The sequence below is a fragment of the Solanum stenotomum genome, chromosome 12, assembly GCF_019186545.1.
Source record: "Solanum stenotomum isolate F172 chromosome 12, ASM1918654v1, whole genome shotgun sequence".
Lineage (NCBI taxonomy): Eukaryota > Viridiplantae > Streptophyta > Magnoliopsida > Solanales > Solanaceae > Solanum > Solanum stenotomum.
In genome coordinates, this window is record NC_064293.1 from 824,850 (window position 1) to 844,320 (window position 19,471).

General features: G+C 35.4%; 1 protein-coding gene and 1 pseudogene across 1 annotated transcript; one reads left to right on the forward strand and one right to left on the reverse strand.

Annotated features, from left to right (window-relative positions):
• The first annotated feature begins 9,096 nt into the window (after nt 1-9,096).
• Nucleotides 9,097-12,306, forward strand: LOC125849530 (uncharacterized). The gene is made up of 3 exons (XM_049529616.1): nt 9,097-9,227; nt 9,568-9,737; nt 11,912-12,306. The coding sequence occupies exons 1-3, from the start codon at nt 9,097-9,099 to the stop codon at nt 12,304-12,306; spliced, it is 696 nt and encodes a 231-aa protein (XP_049385573.1).
• A 1,463-nt stretch (nt 12,307-13,769) lies between these two features.
• Nucleotides 13,770-14,655, reverse strand: LOC125849531 (uncharacterized; annotated as a pseudogene).
• Nucleotides 14,656-19,471: the final 4,816 nt, after the last annotated feature.

Genomic DNA, 19,471 nt, shown 5'->3' on the forward strand with positions numbered 1-19,471 from the left:
TACCTTCCATGGGATACAATAGGCCTGATGCTTGCAACCTTTCAAACACAACACTCAGTGGCTCTCCTAATGGTGTAAAATTGCGAGAAGGTCTATTTGGACGTGGTGCAGATGGATTGTTTTGATGATAGAACTGTGGTGATGGGGCTTGATATGTTGGTGGTCGTGGAGGTCGATATGTTGGTTGTGTATGGTAGACATGATGTGAAAATTGTAATGGATGAGGTAGGTAAGATAATGGATCTTGATAGTATGGATGTGAGGGATATTGAAGGTATTGTTAATGGGGAGCACAATGTTGATGTTGTGAAGGTTGTTGATGGTGATATGAAGTACCTCCAGAGCCATTACCGCAGTAACTTCTTTCTCTTTTTTCTTTCCACTTCCAAGAGCACCAGTTTGGAGGGCCTTAATGGTAGATTGTAATGCTGCTAGACTTGTAATTCTTACACTCTTTATGCCGTCTTCAATCATGTCACCGACTTTGATCACTTCAACAAAAGATTTTCCACTCATTATGAGCATTCGTTTATAATACTCTGGTTCTTGTGCCTGAATGAAATAAGTGATATTTCTACTTTCTCCATGGGTGGTTGTACCCTATATGCTTTTTCCCTCACCGTATAGCATATTCTCGAAATGATTCAGTTGATTGCTTCTTTAATTTTGTGATTGAAATTCTGTCAGGAGCAATCTCAACATGAAATACTAATAAAATAATTTTTATAATAAAATTAGAAAATAATAATAATAATAATACATCCAAATTATTAATGACCAAGAAGCGTAGAGAAATTAACCATACGAAAAATAGGACAAAATTGGGTGTCAACATACCTCTCATCTCAAATTTTTAAGCATTAAAGAATATTGAGACGACTTCCAAGAATGTTAACTCTCAATCAACTGCCTCTAAGGCCACTAGCTCCAAATTCTCTACTGAGGTTGAATGAATTCTTGGTGTTACCTTTGGATGTTTCAGAGCTGTTACGAGGAGTAAGACTGTTATGCTAGGACAACAAACACTTCAAATGTCACCCAAATCAACTCCTGTTTTTAATTTGGATCCTCGACACAAAAGGATCAAGGTCCTCCACAAGTGTTTTAGAATGAGGAACCAGTGCTGCTGAAAAGACCAAGAATACTTTAGCTCTACTTGAGCAATCTGGTTCCAAGAACTCTAACACAAAGGAGAATTATGATTCAACCAATGAATCATCTCCACATGCATCATATAATGTGATTCCGCCGAAGATCAAATTATCTGACAATCCATGCTACTCTCCTGCATCTCCAATGATCATGCAAACAGTGGTGACTATTGCTTCTTCCCTTGAGGAACAACTTACAAATCAGACGAAGTTGGTTGAAGAATTGAGAAAGCATGTACAACACCAAGAGTCTCAAATCCATAAGTTGATAGATAGGATGGAAGGACTTTTAGATAGAGAAGCAAGTCATGTGCCTGAAAAGGGTGTTGAAGTTCAAGAGATAGAAAATCCTGTGAAGCAAGCACTGCTTGTTAATGAGATGCCAGAATCTTTTGAAGGAATGATCCCACTCGATCGCTTGAAGGAGTTCATTAAAGGCACAATCAAATATAAGTATGGAGTCTCCACCAAGTCTTCTCATATGTATGCAGAGCCATACACTGCAAAAATTGATAACTTTAAAATGCCTGCTGGTTATCAACCTCCTAAATTTCAACAATTTGAGGGTAAAGGAAATCCGAAGCAACATGTTGCACACTTTGTGGAGACGTGTAACAATGCTGGAAGATATGGAGACCATATTGTCAAGTAGTCTGTCTGCTTTCTAAAAGGAAATGCCTTTGATTGGTACACGTATCTCGAGCCCAATTCTATCGATAGCTGGGAGCAACTAGAGCACGAGTTTCTCAATCGCCTCTATAGCACAAGGCGTACAGTGAACATGGTATGACTCGAGAATACTCGCCAAAGGAAGGATGAGCAGGTTATAGATTTTATAAATCGATAGAGGAACGCGAACCTGAATTGCAAGGATAGACTTAGTAAAGCTTCTGCAATAGAAATGTGTATCCAAGGGATGCACTGTGAGCTTCTTTATATCTTACAAGGAATAAAACCAAAATACTTTGAAGATCTATCTACTCGTGCTCATGATTTGGAGTTGAGCATGTCCTCTACTGGAAAAGAAATGACGTTTGTCCATGATCCTAACAAAAGAAGGGACAAGTTGGAACCCACGAGATGGAGCAAATTTGTGCCTAGGAATGACAACAAAGAATCCATGAACATTAATGTATCGCCTATGATGTTCGCTATGAAAGAAGGCATGAAGCAAAGTGTGAAATGACTTTCCAAGCCTGTTCAAATCAAAAGTCGACACTGAGGGAGATGCAAGGAAAAAAAATATCCCTTCTTGGACTTTGACGTTTATGAGATTTTTGATGAATTGCTCGAGTTAAAGCTCATTGAGTTACCAGAGATGAAGCGATCTGATAAAGTTGGAAAAACCGATGACCCAAATTATAGCAAGTATCACAAACTTGTGAGTCATTCTTTTGATAAATGTTTTGTCTTCAAGGATAAAGTTTTGCGATTGGTTAATGAAAAGAAAATTGTCCTTGATGATGAGAATGCTAGTTCTAACCAAATCTCTATCACATTCGGCTCGCTCGATCCGATCCAAATATATATCTTTGAAAAGCATGAAAAAGAGTCATTTGAGCAAGACAAATCTCAAGTTGATATAGATGGTGATGAAAGATGGATTCTTGTGACTAGGCAAAGACACAACAAGTCAAGCTTACGAAAAGAATCATCTGAGCAACTGATTAGAAGGAAGATGGTGAGGAAATTGGAAAAGCTAAAATCAATCAAGCGCTCTAAGAGGAAGAAGGTAGAAGTGCATCACTACCATAAACCCTAACATCCTGTGGCTCTAGAGGAATTCTTATCAAGTTTGTTCTGTGCAAAGTCTACTCAAGACAATGTCGATGTATCATGTTTCAATGCTGATAAAGAAGAAACAATAATGGTTTCTCCTACTAACAAAGAAGGAACACAAGTGAATCCTCACCAAAAGTGTCTCCTAGTGACGAAAAAGAAACAACGAGGGAAATCTCATCAATGATGTCTCCTTTGTCTTCTGAAAAAAACCTATTGAACCTTCTTCCCAAGAAGCACATACATGTGATACAAAAATCACATTCACAGATAATGATCTTCTATTTGGTGAAACACTACACAATCGTCCTTTATATATAGTGGGTCACGTGTTAGAGAAGAAGATAAATAAAATCTTCATAGATGAAGGATCTAGTGTCAACATTCTGCCTATCCACACATTGAAGGATCTCGGCATCACGACTTAAGAACTTAGTGAAAGTCGTTTGTTGATACAACGATTCAATCAAGGGGTACATAGGTACATAGGCTCTATTAAATTAGAAATCTACATGGAAGATTTGCGATCAAGCGCATGGATGCATGTGATCGATGCAAAGACTTCATACAATATATTACTTGGTAGGACTTGGGTACATGAGAATAAAATTATTTCATCTTCTTACTATTAATGTTTAAAGTATCTTGAAGGCGCAATTGAAAGGAAGATAATTGCGGATGATAATCCTTTCACCGAAATTGAGACACACTTTGCCGATGAAAAGTTCTATTTGAAGAGTTATGTTGTTAAAGGGGCAAAATCTAATGATGTCAAATCAACTAAGTATGATAAGATCACAAGTAAAAGAATTGATGTGACTATTGGAAAGGTAAAATTTGACACTAAAGCACCTTGTCCCATTTTGAATGAAGGGAAGATTATGTCTTTAAAGAAGAAGTTGACTTATGTACTTCATTACGTTCCAAAAGTGAAGAAAGAAGAAGGTCAATCATCTAGCCTTCAAGAACAAGCATTAAGAGTCCTAACTCTTCCTATCAGACGGATCGATGCAATAAACTTGTCTTCGAAACTTTCAAGAAAGACAATCAGTCAAAATCAAGTGCGAGATGTGGCACTCCCTACGAAATGCACAAGAGAAGGATTTGATCCTAACGCTTACAAGTTATTTGTGAAGGCCGGTTACAACCCTAATGAGCCATCAATGTTAGGGAAACTCCCATCAGAAGATAAAACCAGACAAGCATGTGAAGGCCTAGGATATATCCAACTATCGCCGGTTCACATCTCTATAAGAAGGGCCAACAATAACTATATCAATGTAAAAGATGAGTCTGCTGCTTCTTATAAAAGGCTTTCTGTCTTTGATCGACTTGAAAAATCAACTACAAGAACTTTTGTATTTGAGAGGTTAGGTCCATTGAAGAAAGAAAATAACAAGAATTGAAGAAGTTACCTAAGAGTGATAACGCTTGCTTCACCTATGATCCTAAAGGATTGCAAAAGTTTGATTCCTTCTAGGATGAGGCAACGAGTGAAACTTATGGTTTCATGTAAGGAGGAACTCAAGGTAAAAGCTCACACCATGGTTTACACCAAGGAGTGTGAGGAAGATGAAGAAAGTGTAGGATCCTCATATTATGTTATGATCCAGAATGAGCACCACGCCTTGCATAAAATCAGAGGCGTATCCAAAATTTCGAGACGATGGTGCACTATTACAAAAAGGTTGATCTAAGATATAAATTTGATCGGCTTGACATTTAGGTGCTTATTATTAAAAACCATTAAAATGTTAAAAGTGCTACCAATAACCACTAAGAGAGGTATTATCTAATTTTAGAAAGAAAAATAAAAGAAGATAAATATAAATGCAAATTTTAACCTCAGGTAGAGAGGTGCACCCTTTCATTATCGCATTATAGTGTGGGTTCACACATCTTTATTTCAATATTTTTTAAAACCATAACACTGCTATATATGATCTCGGGAGGGGAGCATGGGTTTACTTGAACCCGGTGACCCCTCCTTAAATATTCCCCTGCCTAAAATGAAGATATATTAAGAGTTAGAAGATATTGTATGGTGTCATCATATATCTGTCAATGGTAATGATCCTCGAGGAAAATGCTGGAGATGCTCCACCAGAACTTGAAGAAGGAGTGAAGACCACAATAGATCCCTTAAAAGAAGTTAACCTTGGCACTGATGAAGACCCAAGGCCAACTTACTTGAGTGCCTTTCTAGAAGTTGATGAAGAAATCACTTAAATGAATATACTCAAAGAATATAGGGATGTCTTCGCTGGAGTTATAAAGAAATGTCTGGCTTGAATCCTAAAGTAGTAGTCCATCAGTTGATAGTCAAAATGGTTCTCGTCCTGTTAAGCAAGCCCAAAGATGTTTTAGGCCAAACTTTGTTCCATTGATAGAAAATGAAGTTAACAAACTCATTGAGGCAGGCTTTATTCGTGAAGTCAAACATCCTACTTGGATTTCAAGTATTGTTCATGTGAGGAAGAAAAATGGCCAAATTCGAGTTTGTGTTGACTTCATGGATCTCAATAATGCATCCCCTAAATATGAGTTCCCTCTTCCCATTCCGAAGCTTATGATCGATGCCACCACTGGTTTATGAGGCAATGTATTTCATGGATGGTTCTTCCAGCTATAACCAAATCCGCATGGCACCAAAAGATGAAGAACTCACCGCATTTCGCACACCTAAGGGTATTTATTGCTACAAAGTGATGCCATTTGGTTTAAGGAATGCCGATGCCACATATCAAAGGGCTATGCAACATATATTTGATGATTTGCTTCATAAAAATGTTAAATGTTATGTTGATGACTTGGTGGTAAAGTCAAGAAAGAGGGGTGATCATTTGAAAGATTTAAGAATTGTGTTTGAGTTGCTCCGAAGATATCAATTAAGGATGAATCCATTGAAGTGTGCCTTTAGAGTTACTTCTGGGGGCTTCATTGTGAGACATCGAGGAATTGAAATTTATCAAGACAAACTTGATGCCATTTCGAAGATGCTTGAGCCTCGAAATATTCATGAGTTAAAAAGTTTCCAATCTAGCCTACTTGAGGAGGTCTCAAATCTAGCTGGAAGATGCCATCTGTTACGACCCGATGTCGAAAACTAATGTTTCGAAACCATTTCGCAACTTTAGCAATTTATTAATTTTTGAAAAATAACAATTTAGGAGTCGCCACTTAATTTTTAGAAAAAAATAAGAAAACTGTTTAGAAAGGATTTTTCGAAAGAAAACATTTTAAATTAAACTAGAGTTGGGTAAGGATTCAAATAATTCTCTAAGGAAGGGTTTAGGCATCTTAGAGAATCCACTAACACACGGTTGAACTACATATTTAAAAGATTGGCTAATTTTTAAAAGAAAACTTAAATTACTTAAAAATCTTAATTTTTTGAACATAAGAAATCTTTTGATACTTATACATTCGTATTATCTCAAATAATGAAATAATTCAACTGTTAAAGTGCCAAAACAAAATTTAAACTTAACAATTTATCCAAGTCAAGTTTTTGAGTCGAATAATCAACACAATCACTTAGGCGTGGATTTGAAAGCTAAATACTAACTATGAAAGAATATGGATAATTCTCAAGTAAATCTTGAAGCTTAGATTGCCTAACTTAAAAGAGGTTTCGAAATTCGAATACTTAAATAAACAAATGACGAAATATAAGAGCCATTAAAAACCTCAAAGGATTCACCGAAGTTAATGAAAAAGTTAATAAAAGTTAGCATCAACGATAATAATAAGAAACTATAAACAAGACAACTGGATTTTCAGCCCATATTAAGTCCTTTTTGGGACTGAATTGCCGATCCCCTGCTTCGTCAATTTTGGGTTTTAACCCAATTTATGCTTCTTGCTGCTGCCGTATAAATTGGACCTTTTAAAGTCCAAAAAAAATTCCCAATTTTAGTCATTTGGGTCTGCTGCTATTCTGTCTCTGCTGCTTTATTAATTATGGGTTTTTACCCAATTTTTGCTCTTCAATTTTCAGCCTTTTGAAGCTGTTGCAACTCTGCTTCAGCTGGTACCATTTTCAGACTTTTCAAGTCCAAGAAAATGCTATTCTTTTAGCCCTTTAGGCTACTGCTGTAGCTGTCTTCTTGGGTGTTTAACCCAATAATATTAGCTTTCTTTCGATCGGCTTAGAAGGAGGTTGACTCAAAGAGAAACAAATGCAAGGATGGGAGTCCTATTATACTCTAACAAGAAGGTTCATACACAGAAAAGTGGTGGAAACAAAGATTAGCAAGACAATTAAGTGAAAACCAATATGAATTAATGACAAGCAAGTGATATAATTCAATCCAGTATTAGGAGTTGTGTCCAGAAAATAAAAGCAACATACGGTGATACTAAAATTCGTCAAGAAAGATGTCTGACTTAATCAATTTCATGATATAACTTTAACATAAATTGGTTAACTACATTTGAAAACTTAACACCTCTGTATGGCAGAATAGACAAGAAAGATGCAACATTTTATTTGCCAACTTTGATCTATGCAATTCAACAAAGAGAAAATAATTAAGACTCCAAACCAATCATTTCCATTTCAAAAATAAAAAGGTGAAGGAGAAACAAAGGTTTTCCATAATTAAAAGGGGAGCAACTAGACAAGGAGAAACATGACACCGCTGATAAATAACAAAACAGTTGCTTAATAGAGCAAATTAATGGAATCTCAAATGGATGAGATCCCAAATACGCAGGGAGGCAACAACTATTCTTAAATCCATCATTCAACATGCTAACTTTTAACTCACAAAATTTGTCAATTGACTGTAACTATAACGTTTGAAACAAATAATAATTGAATATCTTCGATTGAAGACACCAAAAGTTGTTAATGAGCAACTAATAAACTAATGCAAAGTACAGAATATACTGGAGTATTTCGCTTTATTAGAACTAGCAGCTTAAACAAACTCAAAATCACTAGCTATAGGTAATAGATGACTGCACAAACTCAAGCCAAATAATGTCAATCTATCACACTAGATGGCTCAAGTTTAACATGAGCTCTCAAATAGAACAACATATATATAACAATCAAATTTGAACTTACGAATTCCAAACATAACCAATGTACGCAATTTATGATCTATAGCTCAAAGGAGTGACATGAGGATCTAAGGGATTTAGGAGCAACCAAAGAGAAGTTGAATTAAAACTCAACTTCATCTAGAGCTCAACTAAATCTAGGATCAACTCATGATTCTGGAACAAATAAGATCCTTAACATAAGAAGCAAGCAAGGTACCCACATTGTGAAAAGGGAACTGGATGGAATGTAAATAAGGGAAGGAATGCATAATACTCTACTGATATGAACATGTAAATGAATGTTTAACCACGTAAAAAGATTAGATAAAGGGAAGAGGATTCCGCTGATCATGAATAGGAATATGTACAACTCCATATTTCAAATTTTGTTACCACTTAGAAAGGTGAATCAATCAAGAGAAACTAGGTACTTCAAAAGCTTTCCAAATCAAAATGAATGCAAGTTCTAGACTCCAACCTAATTGCTAGGAATGATTGAACACAAAAATCACAACTCTAACTTCATTCAACACTCATTAAACTTATCCTAAGACAATAACAAATGCTGAAATTAAATTAACTGGGAGGAAGGCATGACCATCTCACATATAAATTAGCCGAGTTCAAATATAAGCAATTTTACTATTTTTAAGCTACTGGAAACATACTTAAACAACTAATGCCAAACAAAATTTCAATGAATAAGACATAATTAAGAGCCAACAAAAATGCTGATGGAGACGATTCCACCTCTTTCAACTCGAACAACCACAAAATTTCAAAGTATTGAGCTGAGAATTCCCAAACCTTTTAGGGGGTACTCTAAGGTCTCAAAACGCCAGAATGAACAGTAAGGAGAAGGCAATTTATAGGGAAAAATTGGGAGGAGAAAAGGGGTCTGGATCGGTGTGGGAATAGTGCAAAAATTCAAACATGTAGCGATGCCTTTAAGATTATCAAATCGTATCTAGCTAAACCTCCAGTTTTGGTAGCCCCTATACTTGGAAAGCCATTGATACTCTACATTGCGGCACAAGAAAGGTTTGTAGGAGCCCTGTTAGCTCAAGAGAATAGTGAAGGTAAAGAAAACTCTCTTTATTACTTGAGTAGAACGATGACGCCAAATGAGCTGAACTATTCGCCAATTGAAAAATTGTGCTTGGCGCTAGTCTTCTCAATTCAAAAGATGAAGCATTATTTTCAAGCTCATGTTGTTCGCCTTATTTCTAGAGCAAATCCTATCAAGTTTGTTATGTCAAAACCTGTCCTTAGTGACTGACTAGCAAGATGGTACCTCCAATGCCAATAGTTTGAGATTGTGTACATCCCTCTATAAGCTGTGAAGGGACAAGCATTAGTAGATTTTTTTGGAAGACCACCAGATACCAGATAATTGAGAGTTAATTGATGAACTTCCTGATGAAGATGTGATCTGTAACACCTCGGATTCAGAAAAGGGAAATACATTCGTTTCGCAGCCATTCGATGAAGTAGCTCGAGGACGCTGAATGACTCGGCGATCCGCCAAAGTAGACCCCCTCGCCTTTTTGACTTGATTTCTGCGTCCAGTGTTCTGGAACTTTAGGCTAGCTGGATCGAGCTCACCGTTCTATTCGACGAATCGCCAAATTGAATTCCCCATCGCCAAATTGGCTTGGTCTAGGAGCCGACACACTGTAACTTTTGGCGAGCTAAAGGCTCACTCGGCGAGTCGCCGAGTGGCTTTTGGCGAGCTTCAGCGTGTTCAGTTTTTAAGTTAGGGACTTCTGGGTCTTTTCAGATTATTTTAATTCAATACCATGTCATTTTACCCTTTACTTAAAGACCTATATAAGAGTTTTACCCCAAATTTACCCAATTTAAAATGATTCTCTCATCCCTAAAAGAATGTCAAGTTATTCCTCTCAAATATTTCTCTCTCTAGAAGTTGAAGAAGGAAGCTAGGGTTTTCAAGTCAAGCCTCCAATTCTACCATTGAAGTCAAGTTTTTGGCATTGAGGTATGATAGTTTTCATCCATGGATTCCTTCCATTCATGGAGTTCCCAAATTCTCCTATTTTTAAAGTTAGAATTCCCCAATTGAGTTAGGGTTTTTATGTTATGAGTTCTCCTAATTATTGATCTGATTGATTGATTTATGATCTATGATGCATGAATTGAGTTAATCTCATGATTTTATGATGATTCCCTATGAACCCATGTAATTCCCATGTTGTCCAATTATGAACATATAATATGGGTCTTGTATTATGAAAGAGGATTATATAAAATCAAGCATGAATTGAATAGAATTACATGAATTTAGGATGAATTTCTATGAACCCATGTCTAACCCATGTCTTCTAGATGTTGATAGTTGAAAGTGGGTTTTGAACCTTGAAAGGTGAATTATGGAATTATGCATGTTCTTACGAAGTTTATGTAAATGTTTAAGAATGCTTTGAGATTGAAGTATCAATGATGTTGCTATTGTTGTGTTGTTGAAAGGATTTCTCTTATACACAGGTAAGCATGAATTGTGAAAGGTTTTCTCACATATTAAGGGTTCTTAGAGTGAAAGGTTTTCTCACCTAAAATGAACCAATGACTTGAAATGGCCGTTGACATGAAGCAATTACACTTACAAGTCTTTGGTGACTCTAAGTTGGTGACCAATCAGCTCTTGGGAAGTTATGATGTGAAAAAACGCGAATTGCTCCCTTATCAGGATTATGCTAAAATATTGATAGGATGACTTGGAGATGTAAACCTCCAACATGTCCTTAGCATGGAAAATAAGAAAGATGATGCGTTGGATCCCTAGCTTCAACTCTAACCCTTCTTGATCAGACATAAGTCACTATTTGCCAAAAATGGATAGTACTACCACCAAATGAGGACGTATATACAAAAAATGAGCTTGAGTATCTCGTCGCTATTTCTAAAGCCACGAAGGAATATTGGAGACAATCCATTACCGACTGTATGTCTTATGGGATACTTCTAGAAAATTCGAGGAGAAGAAATGACATTCATTGTCGTGCACCTCACTTCCTTTACTACAAGGACACATTATATAGATGATCATTTGAGGTTGTATTCTTGTGATATTTGGGAGAGGAAGAAGCAATATAAGCTCTGCAAGAAGCACACTGATGAGTATGTGGGTCACATCAATCTGGACCGAAGCTCCACTTTCACATAAAAAGAATTTGGTATTATTTGCCAGCCATGGTGAAGGGTTGCTTAGATTATGCTCGAAGGTCCAATGCTTGTCAATTTCATGCAAATTTCATATATCAGCTGCCCAAAGTATTACACCCAACTATTGCATCTTGCCTATTTGACGCTTGGGGGTTGGATGTTATGGGACCACTACCAAAATCTTCTAGTGGACACATGTACATCTTGGCCGCAATAGATTACTTCTCAAAATGGGCCAAATTTGTCATTCTTAAAGAAGTAAAGAAAGAGAATGTTGCAAATTTCCTCAGAGTGAATATCATCTATCGCTTTGGCATCCCTCGCTACATAATAACGAACAATGCAAGCCATTTTATAACAAGTTAATGAACAAAATTTGTGATCTCTTTGGCTTCAAGTAGCGTAAATCTTATATGTATCATGTTTCCGCCAATGGTCTTGCTAAAGCATTCAATAAGACTCTATGCAACCTGCTCAAGAAAGTTGTCTCCAAGTCCAAATGAGATTTCCATGAAAGAATGGAAGAAGCTTTGTGGGCATATCACTACAAGAAAAGTGTGAATTACTTGGGGATTTTCCTGGGGATTAGTATGAAAATTTGTAGGAAAATAAGTTTCCTACGGATTATCAAGCTAAACCCCAGGAAAATCCCCATGTAATTCACACTTTTCTTTTAGTGTCTAGGACAACATACCACACACCAAATCAAGCAACACTATATTCACTTGCTTTTGGTGTTGAAGCAGTCCTGCCACTTGAGCGTCAAATTCCTTTTTTAAGACTTAGTATTCAAGAAGTACTCATTGGAGAAGAAAATGCTCGACTACGTCTTGCGAAGTTAGAAGCATTTGATGAAAAGAGGCTAGAATCCCAACAAAATCTTGAATGTTATCAAGATCATCTATCTCGTGCTTTCAATAAGAAGGTTCGCTTAAGGTGCATCCAAGTTGGAGACAAAGTTCTTGCAGTAGGACGAGCCATCATTACTTCACATAAGTCTGGGAGAAAATTTACCTCAAAGTGGGATTGTCCATATGTCATACAAGAAGCATATTCGAATGGTGCTTACAAGATTGTTAATGCAGATGGAGTAAGGATCAGTCCTATTAATGTAAAATTCCTGAAGAGGTACTACCCTTGATGTAAAATGATGCTCCTTAAGGTACAAGCCGAAATTGCATGTTTGTAATGANCCATCATGACTTGAGAAATCGGGTCATGACAATGTTACTCCTGGCCCGCAAGAGTATATATAAACTATGTACGACACACCAAAAAAAAAAAACTCTCCTAGAACTACGTAATGACTTGATCCTCTTCACTTAGGTATGTAGGCTCTTTGAACCGTATTCTAAGTTCAGTTGCATGAGTGTCAAAAAACCACATGTTCCCACTTAATCCGTCACATGAAAATTAAGGCTATAAATATTTTATTTTGTTTTATAAAACTTTAGACTTGTACGAAATATTGTTGGGTCAGTAGGGAGGGGGGAAAACCCTTATAAAATATGAGCTTCTTTAAGAGTGTGCTTGAAGTCTTCATAATTAGCAAAGTATGTGAGTTGAAGTCTTTAAATTCAGCCAAGTATACAAGTTGAAGTCTTCAATTACTATGAGTTGGAAAGTTAGACTCTCAAATCAAATAAATATACAAGACAAAGTCTTCAAATTCTACAAATTAACAAGTTAAGTCCTTCAAGTTTGCAAGTTAGCTCTCAAATCAAACAAGTTTGTAAAATATAGTCATCGAGTTATATAAAATTGCAAGTCAATGTCTTCGAATTCTATGAATTTGCAAGTTAACGTCCTCAAAACTTGTTAAGAGTTGGAGCATTAAATTCTACAAAATTCACAAGTCATGTTTGAATGTGCAAACTTAAAATGTGGAACTTGCACTATATTCATTCTTATTGACATGCAAAATATGGAATGACTTTGAATTACTAAAAAGCTCGCAATAAAAAATTAAAAGAGCAAATTCAAGTCGGAGAATGCACCAAAAATGCATGATATAAGACGGAAAGAATGAAGGAACTTTATTACCATAAAATAGTTTAAAACATCAATCAAATTCTAAAGAAAGTAAAAAAAAGGAAGATAAAGAAAAGCCTAATCTATGCGTAACTTGTAGTTGGTCAAATCTTGACGACTAACCTCCAAGCGCTCTCTTTTATGTTCCAAACGAATCGAGTCTTTGGGCGTTAATAAATTCATATTTTCATTTGAGGATATCTCATCTTCTGTAGCTAAAATCTTGGCTTGAATCTCCTCAACATTCTTCTCAGCAGATTCTAAAACAACTTCAAGTCCTTCTCGCTCTCCTGGTAAAGTTGCTAGCTTTCGCTTAACCTTCTTTAGTGATTTCTTGATAGAAGAAAAATGTTTTGCCTTCTCACCCTCTTCTACTCTGAATGATTCAAGATGCTCCTTGGCATTGTATAGCAACTCCATCTTCTTATCTTCATACGCCTTGTCAACAGAATTAGAGTGTTCTTGATAATAGGAAGTAACATGCTCGAAAAGAGAATCCATCAAGCTATATAATGGTAAAAGATCTAATAAATCTATCCCACTCATATCCTTGAAGATCTCACAAATATCATCTTAGTAAGATGAAATATTGTCTAGAGAAGTTCTAGAAAGTTTTCCACAAATCTCTTCCCAAAGACCCAAGATGTACTTCCTTTTGTGGTTGAACACAACACCTTTTCCTTCAAAGATAGACATAACTCCATTCAACTTTGGAAGAACTTGAGAAATATCATTTGAATTAGGAATCAACCCTTTTAAAGTTTGGTCATGAGAAGAAGATGATGTCTTTTGTTCTTGCTCGGTATTTGAACTTGATTTTGCCTTAGGTCTTGATATTGTAGTAGACTCATCGCTAACTTGTGGCCTTTCACATGGTGATCCCATTGGATGTTCGATAGTTTTGAACTACAAATAAAAAAAAGGACGGGCTAGCAAAGTCATTTATTCATAACTCAACGATAAGAGATTCGTGATTTTTTCTAAAAAAGAGAGTAAACCTTTTCACTCTGGACTGTTAATTTTGTTCTTGATGGGCTATCAATGCTTTGGACTTCTACCACTTCAAACTCAAATGATTCAACCCTTTGCCTCTTCCAACATCGATCATTACTAGCTTTGCTTCTTTTTTGAAAGGCTCGTTTACTAGAGAAAAGAATTTGGAGACATTTCTCTTTATCAGTAGAAGTATGAACTACTTCTTTCTTAGAAGCCCTAGAGAAGTTAATCTTCTTACTTTAATGTTGGGGAGCAAGTGGTTTCTTGACTTTTGAAAGTGTCTTCTCGATATCCTGACTTTTGTCTTCTAAAAGGGTAACGAAATTTGACCCAACTTTCTCCGCCAAAACTTCTAAATTATCCTCAAGAAACTTTCCAAGGGATCTCTCCCACCAAGATGATACCGGGTAGTGTAAAGCTTCTTCGCGGAAGTTATTGAAGGAGGAAATGTCGCTTTAGACATGGTTGCATATGATATACAGATACGCCAATATCTAAGGCCTTCATTGAGCGACTCAGCATGAATATCATTTTCTAAATTGCCAGGAATATCTTGATGGAAACCAAATAGATGACTAAATCAGTGCGGACTATATGGCTCAGTGATGAAGGAACCTCCCCTCCTCAATGGAAGATAATTAAAACGAAGGCTCATAAAATAAGCTAACTCTAACTCTGGTGCTTTGCCATCATCAATATAATAAGTTGGATGAGGCCTACTAAGCATGGTTGCATTCCATACAATGCTTTCCCCTTGATAAATGCGCTTTCTTGCCTCATCTTTGTCAAAATATTTTGTAGCACCTTCCCCAGAATATACCACCATTCGTGGTAAAGAAGGTCCACTAGTAAGCGGATAGTGTGTCTTGAGATAATAAGCAAGCCAACCATAAACATAGTGAATGGGAAAACAAACTCTTATATGGTCTAATTGTGAAGAATTTGAAATTTTATTTAAGCCATGATAGATGCTCGCTTAGACCGGAACCACAAGGCAAACCCTTCGACCGCTCGCCATTAAGCTTGCCATCTTGAAAGTTTCAGTCCGAATGAAATTCCCTTCTTCAGATGAAAATACAAAGGCACACAACCAACATGTCAAAAAGGCCGTCAGATAAGTCTCACATTTTTAGTATTTCACCCCAAGCTTAGAAAATGCCATCTCTTGAGCAGTTAACCATGTGTTTATCTCGATAGGTATCTCACACGTTGGATTATGTGTAGATGACAGGCGTCGACACTTTTTCTCTTTTCTTGAGGGAGCTAGCTCATATTTGAGATCTTTCTTGCACCATAATTGTATCCATTCGCTAAAACAGACCCCTATATGACCATTAATTTCCTCTTTGAGGTGATGAACAACAACAAACATATATTCACAAGTTCGAGGAAGAAATTTTTCCCTCTTGTCATCAAAATCTGTAAGTTCTATGGCATTATGTATCACTTCTTCGTAAGGGACTCCGCTAATTGGAAATCCACCAAGTATATGCAAATCCCAAAGAGATATGGACACCTCTCTAGTAGTTGTAAGTAATGTGTTTGTTTGGGGACACCAAGCCTCACAAAAGGCTTGTATAATATTAGAGTTCTGATCATAAGTAAAAAGAGAATCAAATACATCACCACGAATAAAACTGTTGTTTAAACTTGCCTATTTTTACTTAAGACATCTATTGTCCATTCCTAGTATCGCAGAAGGCAATGATTTTTTACCTTTAAGCGCAATGTTGTCCCCCCAACGCAGTTCCTCTTGAATCATGTGGAGACCTAAATTCGAAAGAGTGCTTGCGATATTTGTACCTTGAGGATTTTGGTTTCTCAAGATACCACACTTTAGAGGCTTTGTTAGATTTTTGATGGTATTCAGAAGTCCAACTTTTCATATGAAGCGTGTTCCTCAATTGTGGCCATGGATCAACATAACGACTAACTAAAGAATTCTGGACCAAAAGCTTAGTCTCCACCGTGCTACCCTCCATTCCAATGATGATATATTTGAGTCTAGAAGATTGGCAAGTATAATCCTTGAAGAAAACCAATGTTCAAACTGCATTTAAAAAAAGAGCGTTAGTCTTTATTTATGATGTTGCACGATAGAAGATAAAGCTTAAATAAAAAGGTAGCTAAGAAGGGAAGACTAATTTAAGTATTTGGAATTTTGTAAAGCCTCAAGTTAGTGATCTTCAAGGTGGGGACGTTAAACACATCCTATCACACCTTAAGCTCAAGTATTCGGGATCTTGTAAAATCCCAAGTTAGTGATCTTCAAGGCGGGAACGTTAAACACATACCTTCACACCTTATGCTCAAGTATTTTGAATATTTTAAAGCCTCAAGTTAGTGATCTTTATGGCGGGGACGTTAAACACATCACTTCAAACCTTATGCTCAAGTATTCAAAATTTTGTAAAGCCTCAAGTTAGTGATCTTCATGACGGGGATGTTAAACACATCCCTTTCCACCTTATGCTCAAGTATTTGGAATTTTGTAAAGCCTCAAATTAGTGATCTTCAAGGTGGGGACGTTAAACACATCCCTTCACACCTTATGCTCAAGTATTCAGAATTTTGTAAAGCCTCAATTTAGTGATCTTCAAGGAGAGGACGTTAAACACATCCCTTCACACCTTATACTCAAGTATTCGGTATCTTGTAAAGCCTCAAGTTAGTGATCTTCAAGGCGGGGACGTTAAACACATCCATTCACACCTTATGCTCAAGTATCCAATATTTTGTAAAGCTTCAAACTAGTCATCTTCAAGGCGGGGACGTTAAACACATCCCTTCACACATTATGCTCAAGTATTCGAGATCTTGTAAAGCCTCAAGATAGTGATCTTCAAGGAGGGAATGTTAAACACATCCCTTCACACCTCAAGATCAAACTCTTGTGTGATAAAACTCTCCCTTGAATGGTATTCACAATATAAATATTGATTGTGTTGACGTACAAAAATATAATAATAATAATAATAATAATAATAATAATAATAATAATAATAATAATAATAAAAGAATTATACGAAAAAGAGGAAGAGAAAAGAGAATACCTGGGTAAGAAGATCTTCTAAGCACTCAAGTTGATTTGTGCTCAAGAATAACAAGATTGCATCTATGTACTTGGTTCTAGTGGTTGGGTCCCGAAAGGATACAATTAAAAGTTATTTTTTTAGTTGGGTTTGAAAAATGTATGGGATCAATTTCACGGTTCTAGTGGTTGGGTCCCGAAAGGATACAATTAAAAGTTATTTTTTTAGTTGGGTTTGAAAAATGTATGGGATCAATTTGTGAAATATATGCTATATACTTAATAATATTGCTATGTATGGCCCATGTAATATTTTTTTTTAAATAAGGGGAAAAGAAATCATATGCAGCCGTCCAAATTCATAACTGAAAGGGAGTATTTCACTTTGTTCACATTGTCACTACTTTTATTAAATTGGTTTTTTGACAGGTGCATTGCATGAGAATATCAATGCAGAAAGTTTAAGTGAAGATTTAAATAATAGGTTCTGCATAAAATAATATTGTAGATTCTTTTGTGAATGTTCGATGTGGATTGTCATATATATCTATTATTCATGCGAACCTATGAAGATGGTCAATGCAAAAATTTATTAGTTAAATGCAATAATGTATAGATTTATTTCAATTTGATGAGGTTCAATTATTTAATTAGTAGTATCTCACTAATATAACCTTATAGACAATATTTATTGTGTATATTTCTTGTCATCTAACCAGATGTGCTTTGCACATGTATTCCACGTTAATATGTTTAGGTGTCATATGAACATGTGGAGAACGTCTACATTTTATTTTTAGAAATATTTTTGTATATTAATTTTTATTTTATAAGTTATAACATAATAAATGACGTTCTTGTTGTTCGCTCTCACATTTGACTTCTTGGTTGACTGTGTACATAAATCAAAGATAGTTATTTGACTGTCCATAATTAACTGAGAAATGTTTCCTTTTTTTAACCGGAAACACTACAAATTAAAATTGAAGAATTTATTCTATATGTGAAATCATATATATAATCACATGTTTATCTTACACCCAACAAAGATATAGTTCATATACTTGTAAACGATTTTCAATTTATTCAAACAAGCATTATTCGTCCAAGAAAAAATAACAACACCGTGTTATCACATATATAGGTGCAGTATAATAATATGAAAAATTATTGGTCAAAAGTTAATATAAGGAAAGATGAAAGATAGAAATAATTAATATAAAACTATGAGAATTCATAATGTTATAACTAAAGAATGTAAAAGAGTGTGAATAATGTTTGCAATACTTAGTAACAACTAAGAGAATTTATAATGTTATAATTGTTGTAACTATGTGGATGACCATGAACCATAATTTATACGTAACTATTATGTGCAACTAATGAGGCCAACACACTATATTATATTTGTATGTCAAAGTAACTCGAATTCACGAGGCTTATAAATAGCCTATTAGTTACTCATCTTAAGTATGAGATAAACATCAAAAGTAAAGACAAATTTAATTACTACTACTTTGTGTCTCTCTCTTTCTCTCCTTCTCTTCTTGTCAATTTATGTTACTATATATGCTTCATTGTATAACACGTTATCAATAGGAGTCTCTTCATCTACGAGCAGCCCCGGTGGTGTATTAGGCCAAACATAAATAGTATAGAGTATATTCTATTTTGCTATATAACATTTGATAGTCTTAATTTGATAATTATCATTAATATTATCATGAATTTTGAGCTAATTATTGAAAGGATAATTAGTACATACTTAATTGATAACCTTGTTGGAAGAATTGAACTCACCAAAATTGTTAGAAGACTTAAAAGTGCATAACATGAATATTTAATTTGGTTGATACTTTGTTGTGGTTATTACCTAGTAATACATAATTGCTTTTAAATAATATATAGTCAATTTAAGGAATGCATATCAAAATAAAAAAGAAAAGGTGTAAAAATTTCTTATGTTGACCCACATTAACTTTGATCAACATCATTGATTATTTTACACTTGTTAATCATTTACTTCTTGAATTATTATAATATGTTATATGTACTAACATAACTTGTTTTATAGTTGCTTTAAAAAGGTAAGCAAACTAATAGTTGTGAAGTATTCTATTTTCTTTTGAAATCATCAAAAAGGTTTTTTTGTCATGAAGGATTCTTTGAAGAGGCAATCATATGTCATTTAGGTTGACAATTAATAAATGTGTCAATGGTAAACTAATGGTATATTTTTGCATTATGG

Bases quoted from the DNA above. Each gene is read 5' to 3' on its own strand.
- LOC125849530 (XM_049529616.1), top strand. From the start codon at position 9,097: ATGACGCCAAATGAGCTGAACTATTCGCCAATTGAAAAATTGTGCTTG. The intron at 9,228-9,567 runs GTTTGTTATGTC...CTGGAACTTTAG, and splicing joins TCTAGAGCAAATCCTATCAA to GCTAGCTGGATCGAGCTCAC. The intron at 9,738-11,911 runs GTTAGGGACTTC...GTGTTGAAGCAG, and splicing joins TCAGCGTGTTCAGTTTTTAA to TCCTGCCACTTGAGCGTCAA.